A 16,929-nucleotide genomic window follows, 5' to 3' on the forward strand; every position below is an offset into this window, starting at 1 on the left:
ACTGTGAAGCTCCAGAAATGTTGTGTGGACTACAAGACTTCACCTGACTTTATATCAGCATGCGAGGAGATGATGAACTGGATTTTTGTTTTTAGGTGGACTGTTCCTTTAATTGGCTCTAATAAAGAATGCTGCATTGAAACTATAGAGCTGCTTTTTCTTGGCAAATCAAAAACAGTAAACTCTGAATAGTGTCCAACTATTTTCCTTTTGTATAAATGGCTCTAACAGCGACTGTGAGCCAGACCAACACATTAGTGTTGGACCTCACTGATGCTCTGAGCGAGAGCTGATCGCTGCAGCCAGCTCCCAAAACCTGGTGAAAAGCCTGAAAACAGAAGAGTGGAGGCAGCAGATCAACAGAGAGGCAAAATCCAGTGTAACCAATCGTATTTAAGAATCTTTTTAAATACATTTTTTAACCCATCTCTGTCATGAATCACACAGATGATGAACTACATCGTCTCACTCAACACACGTCACCAGCACCAACATGAAGCTGACTGGGCTCAGAAAAGGTCATAAACAAGATGAACATCACAGTAAATCTGCTCATATTGACAACTGCAGTTCTGTGAAAGGAGAGCTGGTTCTGGTTCTGGTTCAGTTCTGTGAGCTGCTGATATACAGGAGCAGCTCTACAATGTTGAAGTTAGGAGACGACGTCACTAACGACACTGTTGGCTGTGTTGTCTTTATAATGATGTCACAGTCTGATAGTTTATTAGTTTGATGACAAACTGACACTTTACTGACTTGAAATATTATCTTTTAAACTGACAAACGTCATACGTGTGATGCTCTCGTCATCCACTGTACATATGTTTTCCTGTGCACGTCCATCAGAAGGGGGAGGACTTCGCCTCCACATACTTTTGTCCATGTAGTGTAAGTTGTACATCGTGACAGAGAACAAAATAAATGTTTTTCATCACGCCCATAGCAACACTTTCATTGTCAGCAGCCAAATTACACAAATACAGGAGGGTGTCATCTGCATGTGGTCATTGGTTCCTCAACATTTTGTACTTTAAAAAGATTTAAGTTTCTGTGAGGAAAACTTCCTGTAATGGAAGATATCTGCGGGCTTTTTATCATTTAATTCTGAGACAATGCACAAACACTGACAGCACTGTGCCGTCCATGAAAATGCAGCCTGTTAATGCAGACGGACAGCGCTGCTCCAGCTAAAAGGTCACGGCCTTTGAAGAGCAGCAAAACACATAAACTAAACCATAAGCGACGATTTATTTCTATAGCGATAACCTTTCCCAAACAGGAATTACAACGTTCTTCACAATCACAAAACCACACAGCTCAAAGCGGGCGGGAGAGCGAGAAGCACAAAGAATATAAGGAGGAAATAAAAGAAATGAAGCACTCGGTCAGCGAGTTATTAATAAAGAGCTCCCTGCTGCACAACATGAATAAACAACCAGCACCAGAACAGGGACGACGCACACAAGGAGTTTAACAGCAGCGCGGAAATAAAATCTCCTTTCTGCAACAACCTCTTTACCCTTTATTGCAGCTTCAGATGCTTTTGTGTTTCAAATGAATCCAGCGCTCATTATTCTTGTAGAAAAAGGGTGGAAGAGGAAGGACTCCTTCTCTTGTATCATCCTTTTATTATGGAGAACTTCCTGCAGGGCAGTAAATAAACGAGACGGCGCTGACTTAATCTGACGGAGAAATATGGCAATTAACAGAAGGATCTCCACCCAGCGAGCTCTGCCCTGCATTCTCTCTTTGAACCTCCTGATAAACAGAGTTTTTCTGGGTGCCTTCATCGCGATGTAAATAAACAATTAAGATGTGGAATGCAAGATGAGGGGAACTGTTGTGTTATTCTGTCACAACCTTGCCCTCGTCTTTATCGCCCTCCATATCTGCTTCTCTTTAATCAGCAGTTCTTACAGTGTGTGAGCACAGAGACACAGTTAGCAGCTGTCAGACGCATATTTGTGATTGCACGTGTGTCCAGCTGTTTGTGGGTTTAAATGGCTGATTTCTGGATGCAGCTCTGTACGTGACATGAGCTCGTTGTTTGAACTGCCAGGAATAATTCAGCCTCAGGACGTCTCAGTAGTTGAACAGATAGTTTGAGCGGAGATGAAAAGCTCGTAACGTAAGAGCATGGACACGTGAGTAAACACAGCAAAGAAAATATGACATTCCTCAAGCTCAAACTGACAAAAAGATAACGTTTTGCTTTAACGTTTAATCTTGAAGTAAATACTGATGTCACAGTGTAACGGCTGTAGAAAAATGACACCATCTGGCTGAATTTTCCCGGAGAAACAAAGCTTAGATAACGCACAAAAGAAGCTTGTCTGCCATTGCGCAACCAAAACAGGAAGAGGCATCGTTCTCCCCGGTCACTCTCCTCAGGTAACGGTGGAACAACATGAATAACTGTGGACACTGCTGATGGAGGAGGTGAAGAAGGTGAAGAGGAAGAGGGATAGAGGGACGGCGTTCACTGGATGGAGACGCTCCGGTGTTGTGTCAAAGTCTGTTTCCCTGTTAATATGTGTCTCCTCTCAGCACCGGGACTTGAGACGCTTCAAAACCGACAGTCTTTCTACAAAACCTGCAACTCATTAATACAACCAGCTGTTTTACTCTGAGATCAGGGTTTAAACTGGGTCTCTTATTGTATGTGCCATCATTCTACATTTCCCATTCATTGCATATGTAAGCAGCTGTGCAACGTATTCTGGTGGCGTTTCAAGAGACGACATGCTCCTCATTTGTGTAAAGTTGAGGTCTAGTTTACTTAGGGTTAGGGATTATGCTAATCCAGGGTATCCATTGATCCCAAAAAAATACTTTAAAAAACAACCACTGTCGAGTCAAAGTGATGACAGATTCTGCAACTGCATGACTTCATTGTAAAATGTCTTTAGAAACACATTTCAGTGGACTATTATTGTAGTTTAAAAGAAAGTTTCAAAAACGAGCTGTCAGGTCCAGTTTGAAATCCAGAGGCAGACAGGACACAAGAGGCGTTGGTCCAATCAGTACCCAGTTCTTTACGTTGGACGGCAGGCAGGCTGCTAGTGGTCACCATGTTGTGAAGGCTGCAGCAGTGGGGGGTTGAGGGTAGTTGTCCATCTCCCTAATCGATCTTCTTCCTCATTCCCTGTCTCTGTTAACAAGAGTGTATACGTACAGATACTTCCACCTTCAGTCTTTATGCTAAATGAAGCTAAATGTCTCGTGTGTAGCTTCAAACATGAGCGTGGCGTCCGTTATCTGTACCTAAAACGCTAAAACTTCTGGACATGTACGGTCGACACACTGTACGATCGAGGAGTTTTGGAGCAGTTGGAGCCGACAGCGATCGATGAACAGAAGACAGAGAGGGAAAACTGGTGAGATGTAAAGTTGAAGTGAGCTCTGCCTTATTGTCATGTTTGATCTCTGCCCGGCCTGTTGAGTGTGACGTCTGGAGCCATTTTCTGTAAACTCTCCTGTCTCAGAGCTTTCCCCCGCTGCACTCACTCCAACATGAACAAACTACAATCACCAGCACAGCGATGTCACAAACAAGCTGTTTACCAGCTGCGCTGAAGTGAACCCTCCTCTCCCGCAACAACCACCTCAGACTTTATTGCAGCTTTTGTGTTTCAAATGAATTCATTATTCTCGAGGGCAAGGGTGGAAAGGAAAGACTCCTCCTCTTATATCAACCTTTCATGATGCAGAACTTCCTGCAGGGCGGTAAATAAGCGAGTGATAAGTGTCTTTGTGTGTCTTCATGAAAACTGCAGGAGAGGAGGACGGTGCCTGTCGGTGTGGATCATCTGTCTGAGGTCAACAATACAGCACGAGTCTAGAGTATGAAGAAGAGAGTCGACTCTGAGGGAGCAAACCTGGAAAATTCAGATCATTCGAGGAAGAACTGCAGCTCGATATGACAAGAACTTTAAAGAAATGCACCACCAACACCGTCAGATGTTTTGAGTCTCCCGCAGGTTTAAAAGGTAAAGCTCCTTCATAACGACATCAGCAGCTCTCAGCCTGGATCTTCTGCAGCTCCTACAGATGGTGACTCAGCACAGTCACAAATTCATCCAGAGAAATGTCTCAGACCGCTCTTGCAGACTGATCTTCCTCTCCTGTGTACATTTATAACTCAATATGTTCCAAACGCTCACATTTCCACCGCTAATGCTGTTAGCTGTGCACATTTTCTTTGTTCGTGGCCAACACTGGATTACCAACCAAGCAACACAGGCACCTGCCCCGAGGCCCAGAGCTCCAGGGGCCCTGAAAGGTTCATGTTGGTTAATTGGTTTGTGGTGGTGTGATTGATCATTGAGGGAATATGAACCACTGCAGCAGCAGATCTGCTCACATGATGAGGAACAAGAAGGCTTCGGAGAAACTGTAGCAGGTTCATTCAACCATGCTGAACGTTATCTGCAGCGAGGTGGTCAGGGTGGGTGATGGGTGCAAAGCAAAGGGCTCCAACATTAGAAACAAACGTTCACGTCCTGCCTGTGTTCAGGTTTAAGACGCATGAGCAGTTTGGTTAAGCTTAGGAAAAGATTCTGATGTCAAATTTTAACACAGATCGTTTTACTGATCCTGTGTTTAGGCTCAACATCACAATAAACATGTTCAATAATGCTGCAGTTACTATGAGCAGGTGTCGTACTGCAACAACAAGTTACACAGGCAGGTTCAGGATCTTCTCAAACACATTAACTGACAACTTCTCTTCAGCACTGTAATTAAATCATCCAGGCTCAGATGCTCACAATGCTTTTTAATGCTCACATCCATCCATCTGTCTGACTGTCTGTCTGTCTGTCTGACTGTCTGTCTGTCTGTCTGTCTGACTGTCTGTCTGTCTGTCTGTCTGACTGTCTGTCTGTCTGTCTGTCTGTCTGTCTGACTGTCTGACTGTCTGTCTGTCTACACTGAAAGTCAAGTTTTGAATGTGCTGTCTAAGCAGCATCAGAGCACTCCATGGTAAAACAAAAAGACATTAACACTGTCGTGTTGATTTGTCAGCGACTGTGAGGACTTAGTCATCAGATGCACTCAGTTCATTAGTGCGTGACTAACCAATACTTACTGTTTGCAGAATATTACAATACAGCCTCACACTCACCTTGAGCTGAGCACAAAATCATAAAACTGATCAAACAAGATGAACTTATACATTTTTGGACATTAAAGAAGCTGGCAGATACAAAACCTCGACTTCTCTACACATACAGAGGGAAGTTTCATTGAGCTGAAGAAAAATTAAGAGGTTTTTTTGGGGGGAAACAACCGTCTATGTTTCTAACTGCTCAGTATGAGTCCGGCAATAAAACCACAGCACAATAAAGAAATATCACTAAATGCACGTCTAAGATCCTGATTAAGATTCAGAGACAAAGAGCCACTGAACTGCTTCACTCTTTACATCAGGCTCTTGAAATCTCTCTCCTACAAATCCCTGTTGTCAGCACATTTTCAGCTCAGTGTAAACACGTATTAATATGAAAACCTCCGGTGCACACAGGACGGAGAAACAAGTCATCTGGATATGCTGTATTATGTACGGTCGAAGGAGTCGGGGGTCTTGAGCTGGTAGCCAGGGAAGACCTTGTTGCTATGGCAACTAATGAACCATGTGGAGGGGGGGGGGGGTCATGCATGTAGTACTGGATCTCCAGTAAAGATGCTGAAGTGGGCCATTTCACAGTGTTTGTGAGAGGACGAGTAAAAACACTCGCTTAATGAGGAAAAGGAAGGAGAAGCATCTGAAGACACACGTGGCAGAGTGAAGACAGACCACAGAGTAAAGGAAAGGTTGTGTAGATGGTCGAGTGGCGTGTGACCGCGGACAGTGACGAAGATGAACAAGACACAGGAGGAAGAAAAAAGAGCAGGACGAGGACAAAGAACAAGTTTCTGTCAGGACACGTTTCAAGTGGAACCAATTCCAGAGGCGACGAAAAGGCCGTCTGGAAGTCGAGGAAAGTGTGAGACTGGATCACAGACGGCCTTGACTACTACTACACACACACACACACACACACACACACACACACACAGCGTGCAGAGTCTCCGTCCTGCTGTTCGTCTCCGTACAGCAGCAGCAGCAGCAGCAGACCTAATTGCAAAGTGGGACATTATATAGGGCACACTGAAAAAAATGTAGGGCTAAAAAGAGAATAGGAGGCAGAGAGCAGCGATGCAGTGAAGTCCTGCAGCGTCCAGACAACACAAACATGCACACACTCGTTTCACACCTCAGAAGAAGTTTAGTCGCCGTCGTCATCTCTGACATCATCACATGTTCTCAATCGTTTCTCTGAATTCAATTTCACAAAGTTTTCCTCTGAACTGGAGCTAATTCATCCAACATGCAGGTCACACTCACACTCCCTCACTCGCTGAGCTGTGCTCCTGGTGTTTAACTTCACATGTGGCTGATTGCTTTGATTGTCTGGCAGCAAATTGAGTTTCCTCTCAGGGACAATAAAGTTTGAATTACACAGATTATAATGTGTCGGTGCGGGACACGCTGGCAGAGGAGTTTATATAAATAAGAAAACAGTACATATGAGGGGAAGAAGATTTTTAACTTTTATTTAATAAAATAACTTCCTCTGTTATCAAGTTTAGCTTCACAGGACAGGAAGTGTAGCCCGGACTGTAATTATGTTGCTGTACGATGAAGTCAGGATTCATTAGAAGGATTCTCGCTGAGCTGCCGCAGATTTTCAAGCAAGAAACGAACCAAGAGATCTTTTTTTTCCTTCTGCTGGAATAATGATCACAAGTCAGTGCTGGCACAATGTAAAGTGTATGAATTAACCATATACTGCACAGGCTCATCTAAATATTTTATTCTTAATGGGTCTCAGGGGCAAACAGTGCCGAGTCCACCGTGTGTGGACTGTGCACACTGTGGGATCCTTGTTTGCTGTGTGGTGATCTGATTTACAAAAATCAACAATATTTACTGAAACAATGAACACATCTAGACACAAACCGCCGCCACGAGTCAGGAGCTGCACCCTGCAGGCGTCGGTTGATACCCTGCTCCACATCCCCTCACACCCTCTCCAATTAAACAACTACAGACTAATCAGAATTACAATATGTAACTTCTGCCACTCGGAGGCTCGCGATCAAAACAAAACACAAGACACTTGCAGAGTGAGCAGGAGAGTCGGTGCAGATCCAGAACTTCAGGAGGAATAAACACCCGGAGTCACATCAGATTCTGTTCTGATCCGACGGGAGGAGAGCTCAGAGATTACTTTTTAACTTGTGGGATTAAAAAGTGGATTTATCTTCACTCCTGTGTATCAGCCTGACTGCAGCAGTGATCCGGAGGTGACCTCCACTGTCGGGTGGTTCTGTTCTGTAATGTTGACTGCTGACTGGAGCTGGAGGGGAAATGGACTTTACTTCATGAACGTTACAGAGAGTCTGAACCGGTGTGCACTGTTCGCTGCTCGCTAACTTTAGCTTAGTGCTCACCTACATACGTATAAAGTCATCCGGCTGTCTGGGGCGGATAAACAATGCATGAGTAACCTGAATAAACACAAATAAAAGCTCTGCCTGTGGTGAATAAACCATTAAACAAGAACTGCTGATGAAATTATATCTGATGTGACGACTGAAATGCTCACAGACGAGGTCATGTTTTAAAGTTCGATTCATGTTAAGTTTACTCTCCTTTGCCAGTTCTCAATCCCAGAAGTACCGACAGGCGACCAAATGAAATGCACCGTTACCTTGAGTAAACTCAGCAAGATTTATAACAAGATTTATAACATAGGTCTCGTCGGTTTTGGACTTTTTAATGCTGAATTCCAACATATTTGATCTTCTTTTCTATCTCAGTTGCAGATTTCAGAGCCTGCGGGTCATTTGATCAGTTAGTAATACAGTCTGGGCAAAATTGAGAAAGACTGGGTGTAAAAAAAAATGTTTTCTTGATCCAAACTTTTTCTTTGCCTCTGTCTTAAAGCAGCTACAAGGAGGTTTCACTTTGTTGATTCTGGCGGTCCCTGTGGACAGGAGCAGTACGAGCACCACCATGGTCATAAAAAGCATTTGATTTGGAGTATTTTTAAATACTTCTTCTTTTTAAACACAGCTGTTTGTAGGACACATGGTGATGAGGTAACGTGTCTATTAGGTGGAGTAATGTAGGCGGCGGGTTGTTGAAAAAGAAGAAGAACGTGCAGAATTAAAAAGGTGAAATCTGTTGTTCTGAGGTGTTTTGAGTCAGTAATGTTATGGGAGTGTAATCCTGGAGCAGTGGACTGCTTTTCAAAACCTGGAGCCTACATTACCCACAATGCAATTTAGCCACAGAGTGACATCACTGGAGACAGTTAATCAGATTACATGCAGCTCACACATGCAGTGTTACTCCCCAACACCTGTAAACACATTTTCATGTGGAAAATCAGTGGAATTGCCCTTTAAGTCCATTGACTTATCCCCCGATATACAAACAAACTAACAAACATGCAGGATTGAAGAAGCATGACATTTGTGAAAAATGTCTCTATGCAGAGAGATAAATGTAGAATATGAACAAAGACGAGCTTCATAACTCGGCTGAGCTCAGAAATCAGATTTGCAGCAGCGTTTCTTTGTGTTCTCCGCGGTGACGGAGCCATTCATCATCCCGAGCTGCCATTTGTGTCAAGATCCAGGAGGATCGAACAGGCCCACTCGTTTGTGGCGAGGAGGAGGTCACCACTGATGCCATCGATCCTCTGAGTATCAGGAGGATCAAAGTGGGTCGACTGATGGTCGCAGTCCCTGCTGATTTATCTGAAAAGAGTCCTGCTCGGCTCCCCGGAGAGATAAAATCATTGAGTCCAACCGGGAGTGAGAACAAAAACCGAACCATGCAGTTAAAGTGCCTGTTTGCCTTTTGCAGATATAATTGCTGAAGTATTTCTCTTGATATGCTTTTGTTTCAGGTGGATGCATTAAGATGAAGACGGGGTCATGTTGTTTGTTGAACGCACCTTTACTACTTGCTCTCTTCCCACCACCACACACACACACACACACACACACACACACACACACACACACACACACACATGCCCTTGTTCTCTCTCACTCACTCCATCTCTGAAAGCACATTAATCATTGCAGACTCCCACATGTTTTCACCTCTACCTCCTCCCCGCCCATTTTCTCCTACTCCTCCGGTTCTCTTCCTCTGGCGCTGGAGGCAGGCAAGTGGGTCAGCGGCAAACTGGAGGACCGTTTTCACTCCAGCTGATAGAGAGAGAGGGAGAGAGAGAGAGCTGAAGGCTGCAGGAGCCAAACGAGATGCAGGTTTACAACAAGACGGGTTTCTTTTATTAGAACCGAGTTTCCTCCAGAAACCACGAGATCAAATCCGAGTTGACTTCATGTCGGTGTAAAGTGTAAAATTGTGCAGTTCCGGCACATAAATGTGGAAATGGATGATTCAAACCCTGTCAGCACCAAGAAATACATTCTCATCTTGGACTGGGACACAAAAAAAGACTAAACTGACTGTTACTACGACGGGATAATAGGCGAGAGTGATTATACAGTGATGAAAAATGAAGGTATAGATGTGTGATTCCCCTTTGATCAATGACCACAGGGCTGTTAAAGAGAACAGAGGATAATAGCAGCGACAGATTGAAGAGAACCAGAGAAAAGCTGGTTCTCTGAGGAAGGACTACCCCTCCACATATCTGAGATCATACTGGAGAGGCAAGAAAAGGAATTTTTCTCCATGAATATTTATGAGGTTGAACGCCGGCCACAGAGGAGAGAGAGGAAATCAGCTGTTGTAGCTGAAATAACAAAAAAAAAAAAAAAAGGAAAATGGAGAAAAAGCATGAACAATATGTGACATACGAGGATGAGCCCACCTCCCCCATTCATGGTTATGAAATAAAAACACTAAAATATAAACCTGCAATAGAAAAAGGCTGTTTTACACTCGGCTGTCAGTGTTCGGTTTGTTGTTCTGGTGTTTAATGTGCAGGTTTTGCCATCTACTGGCTTCATGTGCTCATTACAGTAAACACATGTAAATACATTTACTGGAGTAAAATCCACCGAAACACTTCATGTTCATGGCGAGAAGGGTAATCGAGTTGGAAGTACTCGAGTAAAGTAACTGGTGCTGCATCAGATAATCCACATGAACGACACTGAAGGACTTCTGACATGAATAAAACAGATGAATCAAAGTGTTTTACCTGCACTGTTCACCTGTCTGCTGATGAAGATCATGTGATATGATGGAAAGCTCCAGAACACCTCGTGGTGGTGGTGAGATTACTTTCTTATCTGGCCGTCGCGATTCTTCTTCTCTGCAGAAAAATGATGACGTGCATCTCCCTCGTGCACGTTTTCTCTGGGTCCAGCTGATGGAGGTCCACATGCAGCTGAACAAGGAGATGATAAAAAGTCGTGTGAAGCTTTAATGATCCCTGCGAGGAAACACACTCACACAAAGAAATAAAAGACTGTAACTGAGCCTGTAGAAGGCTTCAGTCCAGGATTAATAAGATATTCAGCTCGACTCTCTTTCTTCTCAGGTCGTTTTCATTCTCGGCTGTTAGAAGTGATCTTCACCCCGTGGACTGAAACATTATAATGCTAATAAGTCTTATTATTCTGTTCGACCCGACTCCCAGTGAATTAACACAATAATGTGAAAGCATTTCATTGATGAGAATCTGCAGTCTCTGGAGAAAAGTGTGACTGCTGCAGGATGTGTCTCTGACAGAGCCGCTTCCTCTTTGTGTGCTAGCTTAGCTTCTTCTTGTGAGGCCTGAGTTAGCGTCTCGGTTGTTCGCATGTATTCATGTTAATAAATCCCATTAAAGGTTGATCATTGGTCCCTAATGTTCCCTGTAGCGCCATCATCAGTTCAAAAAACTTTGGTTTATGATCAGCTGACTGAAAATGTATCCAGCGTGATGTCACCCACAGGTTTCTGGTGTTACAAAAGCAACGTGTTACAGTAATATGTTTATTTTAGCGTAACAGAGTAATATGAAGCATTACTAATAATAATATGTCAGTAATATACTTATTTCCATTTTAAAAGTTTCCTTCCGTAACTGACTATTCAAGTCTAATAATGTCTTCACACCGCTCGAGTCTGCAGATGACAATAACCAATCAGAGAGCTTGTTACATCGGCTAATTTGCAAGTGTTACCTTGTTTTACCAGCTGAAGGACCAAAGTGTCACAGAAAGGCTAAATAGAGAAGCTAAATGAATAAACAAATGGAATCGCTAATAGGAAAAAGGAAAAGCAGATAGAAAAGGAAATTACACTTTTAAATGCCTGATTTGTGAATCCAGCAGTTTATTTGTCTTTTAAAACTGCGTTTTCAATTAGATTTTTAAATTCCATTAATTATGAATACATTAATGCATTTTTAAATGTTTTATGCTGTTTTTGTAAAACCCTTTTTAATTTGTTCTACTTATTGATGGATTAATATTTCATTTGTAAACTCTGTTTATCACTCCTCTTTCTGCTGCCCATTAAAACACCAAATAATGAATCACTTTGTAATTTAGTCTATTTATGAATAGATGAATACATTAATTTGTAAACTAATTTATGAATGCCTACATTTATTGTCCAATAAGTTAAATGCTTTATTAATATTTCCGTGACACTTGTGGTCGTCCACACTGAGCAGCATTAACAGGAATGAACGAGGCTCCATGTCCGACACTGTCCAGGTTTCAATGTAACATCCTTGGTCTGGATGCTAACAGGCTAGCTAAGGCTAACATGCTCAGGAGACAGTCAATATAATTTATACTAGTGAGTTATATAAAAAATTCACTCACATATTGTCGTCATGAAGGGATAAACTAGCTATAGCGACCAAACCGTCCTTTGTACCGGGCGGTAAATGGTTTTTATTTCTATTGTAAAGTTAAACATCTGAACACGGACTCTTCTGGGGATTGACTCACTTTGGAGCCTCAAGTGGTCGTTTGAAGAACTGTAGTTTTTGGTGCTTCCTCATTGGCTTAATCAAACTAATAATGACATTCAGTCTCATCTACTGTGTGTGTAGTTTCAGCATTAGCATGTTAGTATTAGCATTTAGCTCAAAGTAGCATTGTGGCTATAAATACAGCCAAATTTAGATTCAGCTCCGTCACAATCATTCAATCAGTTCGGTTCATTCACAGCTGAGCTGGACTAGAAATACACATCATATGAGAAGAAAGAAAAGTTCAACAAGCTTTATTAAATGTCTTTGCAGATGGTAAAGGGTGAGAAAGTTCACCTCTGACACAGTATTGCACCGAGTTCAGCCTGATGTCATCAAAAGGCGACAGCGTCACTATCTCTTAAAAATAGTGGCAGTAGAGAAAATATGCCAACATTTTTCAGTAGTTTACCTTTTTTTCATAAATAGATTCAGTTCATCGTTTCGTCCATCAATCACACTTTTATGTACAGATCATCATTACAGCGTCCCACAAACTCACCAGCAACCGTATATTTCTACAAAATATCAATGAACAAGCCAGAGAGCATCTTTTACACCAAGAATCACAGATCTTATTACTTTGTCTGTTTCTTTGCTCGTTCTTCTGTGAAACCCGTCTCTTCTCCGTCACGTTTTCAAACTCTCAACAATCAAGAAGAAATGTACAGGCAGAGAAGATAGAAATGTATATATACATACATACAGTCTGACAGATACTGTACAGCATACTTTCTGAGGATGCACACATAAATACAGAAAACCATAAATACATACAGAATGTACTTTCATATACTCTGCTTTCTTTCTGCAGTCCATTTTCAATGGCAAACTGAGACCGGATTCAAACTTTCAGATATTGTTAAATCGTCGTGTCCCACTTTGTTTAACGGGCATGAGAGCACTTATTCAAACTGCCGAGGTGAGAATACAAACACCTTTGGCTTTACAGTTAAAGGGAACAGGAGGGAGTGGGAGAGGTGTAGTGCTTCTGAGCTTATATGAGATGATTATATACACATTTGGAGTTTCAGTGCATAGTTTTAACTCAGCATCACGATTATGTGCAAGTTATGAAACCAGGCAGGCAGGAAAGCAGCAGCTGGTGCTGATATTTGTGATTTGGATGTAAAGCAAACAGGTTCTGACAGACGGGACAGTTTGCATGTTTGTTCCTGTTCTCCGAGCCTCAGCTCAGGGAGAGGAGATTCAAAATAAGGTTTATACAGTAGTGTTAACCCAGAACGGATATGGCTTTCTGAACCTTCTTAGGCTTATACATAAGCGTTACATCCAAGTTCAAGACCTTCCGTCTTAAACTCAGCTTGAGGATTTCTGTCAAAAATCAAGTCTCTCTCCTCGTCTCCTTTCTATTTTGGATCTCAGAACAACAAACTGTTGGCAACACGCCTAAATTATTAAGGAATCCACCTGCGACTACTGAGAAACAACAGCAAGAACGAAGTGGAGCGTCATGCTTTAAGGCTTGATTTACATTTAAACACTCAAAGAAAAACAATACGCAAATTTCTCTGTCAGTCTAAAAAAAACAACAGATAAATAAAAATGTCAGTACGTCTTATAGAGGATCCCATTTGAAATCAGTTTTAAAGGAACAGTTCACCCAAAGATGTAAACTCAGCCATCTCCTCCTCCACGCTGATATAAAGTCAGCTGAAGTCTCGACGACCACAAAACATTTCTGGAGCTTCACAGCAGCTGGAGACCATAAAATGTCTCCACACAGCTCGTCTGCTGTAATCTGAGTCTCTGAAAGCCCCGAGATCACAAATTGCTTTTATAAGACGTTAATTACATCTTTTTTAAAGCTGAATCTTTTCTGTAGCTGCTGAACTAAAAGTGCAAGCGTGTACATGAGCTCGACTGCCTGTCGAGGGTGTAAATAACATCTTTTCAAAATAATTTGGGATCTAAGAGGCTTCCAAAGATTTGCATTACGCCAGATGAGCTGTAAGGAGACATTTTTATTTTATTTTTATCTTTCCAGTTGTGTTTCCTGTTTTAAATCAAGCTGCTTCAGGTGTTTAGCAGAATGCTGTGACGCTGTTTTTACTGTGAAGCTCCAGAAATGTTTTGTGGACTACAAGACTTCACCTGACTTTCATCAGCATGGAGGGAGGAGATGATGACTGGAGCTTCATTTTTTGAGTGAACTATCCCTTTAACATGTGAACTGCCTAGCTGGTGTTAGCATCTATCTATCTAGCAGAATGTGATGACATCAGCCTGGCAGGTACACGCAGACCCTCTCCGGCTGCTGTGTACCTGCGTCCAGGTTCAGTGTTTTCATGCTTTACACACAGACAGAATATAAAATGGCTGTGATCTGTTACTACAGGGCACCGGTGAGGCACATGAGGACAAGCACATGTATTGTGAGTAAGTAGGCCAGGAAGAAATATCGAGAGCGGGCGCGACTCGTCAGCAGCCTGGAGAAGTAGAGGCTCCGCCCTCTGAGCCACCGCCGGCACGCCACCATGCCGCCTTTCACCTGGAGGTCCAAACAGAACACGGTCAGGGAAACACACCATCATACACACTGCTGGATCTGAATCTCAGAAATCATGAACAAGTTGTCGTTCACCTTTCGTGTTATCAGAGGCTGGTTTGGGTTCAGACTGAGAGCTTCCCACTCCTCCTCTGTCTCCATCTCGATGCTGAAGTCTCTCGGACCGTCTCTGGACAGACCGGAACCAACGCTGTGAAACAAACACATTTCAGACGTGTTTGTGTGTGTGATAGATAGAGAGACAGACAGATGGATGAAGTGGAGTCTCACCTCTTTGCTCTGTCCTCACAAAGACGCAGAGCCTCCTCCGTCGTCTCTCTCCTCGCTCTCTCATCTGCCAGACTCTGCTCCACCTCCAGCAGCCTGAACACAGGTGTGAAAATACCCATGAGCTCAAACAATCTGTGACAGACTGTAGAGAACAAAGCTACAGAAAAAGAAGCTCTGGACTCGTCACCTCTCTCTGAGCTGACTGATTTCAGCCGTTTCGGCGGTCATGGAGTCGTTGCTCCTCTCCTGGGGGGCTCCAGGTGCAACCTCAGCGTACACTGACCCCTGGTGGTGAAGACACAGATTACAGGTCAGAAGATGTAACTTTAACCTACTGCTGTATCAGTTTAATACCACAGGAGCACATTCTGCAGTTTACAGGTGGAATAATAAGAGAGAAGCTGCATAAAAAGTGTCTAAATCATAAACAACATCAGTCATATTCTACAGAATTCAGAAGAATCTGTACACGGACATCAACTCAACACCACTGACCGTGTTGTTGCCACCCGGCTGCTTAAAGCTACAAAAGTCTGAGTGTTGAGTCTCTTCCTGAGATCAAATACTGACGCTTTGAGTTGGCAAACAGCACGAGCTGTAATCCCAAAGCGTCAGCATTTAACGACCTGAGGATGAGACGACTATTTTTCTCCAGGAAGTTAAGGAAGAAAAATAGTTTTCTTAAATCTGATGTCAAAAACAAATCTGGATCGAAGACACAGGCTGATGCTTTATGTGGAAAAAAACAGAAACAGTACTTCAGCAGCAGACATGAACATGTAGGATTATTTACCTGAGCCTGGCCTTGGACTTGTCCCTCCAGCCAGTGGCAGCGATTCTGAGTGTCCCTCAGGGTTTGAGAAACGGCCCTCAGCTGAGCTGCAACAGAACCTTTCTCCTCCGTGACCTGCTGGAACTGAAAATGGGGTCCGTGTTTCACATAAATGCTTTCATTCTTAGTTTCTGGAGGATTTATCTTTCCTAGAAAAATGACAGCAACACCATCAACGCTTCAGCTGCAGCTTCTGACGCGTTTCAGCTCTTTCCTACCTTCGTGTTGAGTTGATGGAGGTAGTGGTCTCGTTGTTGGATCTCGTACATGCAGCGCTGCAGGTCTCTGTGGAGCTGCATCCTCTCCGCCTCCAGCCGACTCACCACCTCGTCCATTCCACTCTGACCTGCCAGGACGACTGTTTCCTGTCGTACCAAAGGAAAAGAAACACGATGAAAGACGAGATAATCAACAATGGAAATAATCGGTGGTTGGGTAATTATGATAAACAACTACAAATGTTTGCCAGCGTTTTTTTTGTTATTACTATCCCTCTAATACTTAGCAACAAGCAACAACAAAAAAATCCCCTACATTTCAAATAGTATTTAAAGGAGTATTGAAACACATCACAAGTCCAACACAACACAACTACGATACAGATCACACAGTTTTCAGACAAACACAGAACGTATAACTCACCTTGACTGGCAGTGTGTCCTTCCTCTCTGTGTCAGACCTACGTAACACAAAACAGTATCATGAGCAACAAAATAACACACACTGCTACCTTTGGTAAAACTACAGACTTCTCTGGTTCAAACATTGTTTGAAACATTTGGGATAATGTTGTTTTTAGACTTTTTGATGTAGAAATGATACATATCATATCTTTAAGCACTCGCTGTGGTCCACCAAACTATGAACTGTGCAAACTGCAAGGAAGGTCCGACTTTAACCATCAGAGGTCAGTGACTGAAATGTCCAGTTACTTTTTTAGATACTCTTGAAGGACACAAGACTTTAAATTCATGACTTGTCATCACTCCTCTTTTACCTCAGGTCTGTCGTGTCTTCCTGGTAGCTGCTGACTTCTCTCTCAGGTGGCGCTCCGTAGGTTTGCATCTTCTTTGCTGTTTCCATCTTCTGACTCTCCTGAAATGAAGAAAGAAGAAAAGTCTTATTATATTATATTTTAGAAAAAAATGTTGTCAAGCAGAGAATTTCACGGACACCAGAACATGTGCATTCCAACAAAAGGATACCGTGCAAGTCAAAGCGATGGTACGTATGACAAACAAACTAACTGGACCTGCATGCTTCCCTTAAAAATGAAACACAGCAGAGATGAA

The 16,929-nt window shown here is 42.8% G+C and overlaps 1 protein-coding gene across 3 annotated transcripts in view; it reads right to left on the minus strand.

Moving 5' to 3' along the window:
- Positions 1-12,243: 12,243 nt before the first annotated feature.
- The window catches only part of LOC311261498 (uncharacterized protein), a 35,156-nt gene continuing 30,470 nt past the window's right edge, over positions 12,244-16,929 (minus strand). For all 3 annotated transcript variants that reach the window (XM_084360192.1, XM_084360191.1, XM_084360193.1), the window contains 8 exons: positions 16,635-16,732; positions 16,280-16,316; positions 15,856-16,002; positions 15,599-15,721; positions 14,993-15,090; positions 14,806-14,898; positions 14,611-14,725; positions 12,244-14,517 (listed from right to left, as the gene is read on the minus strand). In XM_084360192.1, coding sequence (XP_084216318.1) covers positions 14,359-14,517; positions 14,611-14,725; positions 14,806-14,898; positions 14,993-15,090; positions 15,599-15,721; positions 15,856-16,002; positions 16,280-16,316; positions 16,635-16,732 — 870 coding nt within the window. In that variant the 3' untranslated portion in view covers positions 12,244-14,358. The remainder of the gene's footprint in view (positions 14,518-14,610; positions 14,726-14,805; positions 14,899-14,992; positions 15,091-15,598; positions 15,722-15,855; positions 16,003-16,279; positions 16,317-16,634; positions 16,733-16,929) is intronic.

This window comes from Pagrus pagrus (genome assembly GCF_965226575.1).
Source record: "Pagrus pagrus genome assembly, chromosome: 1".
Lineage (NCBI taxonomy): Eukaryota > Metazoa > Chordata > Actinopteri > Spariformes > Sparidae > Pagrus > Pagrus pagrus.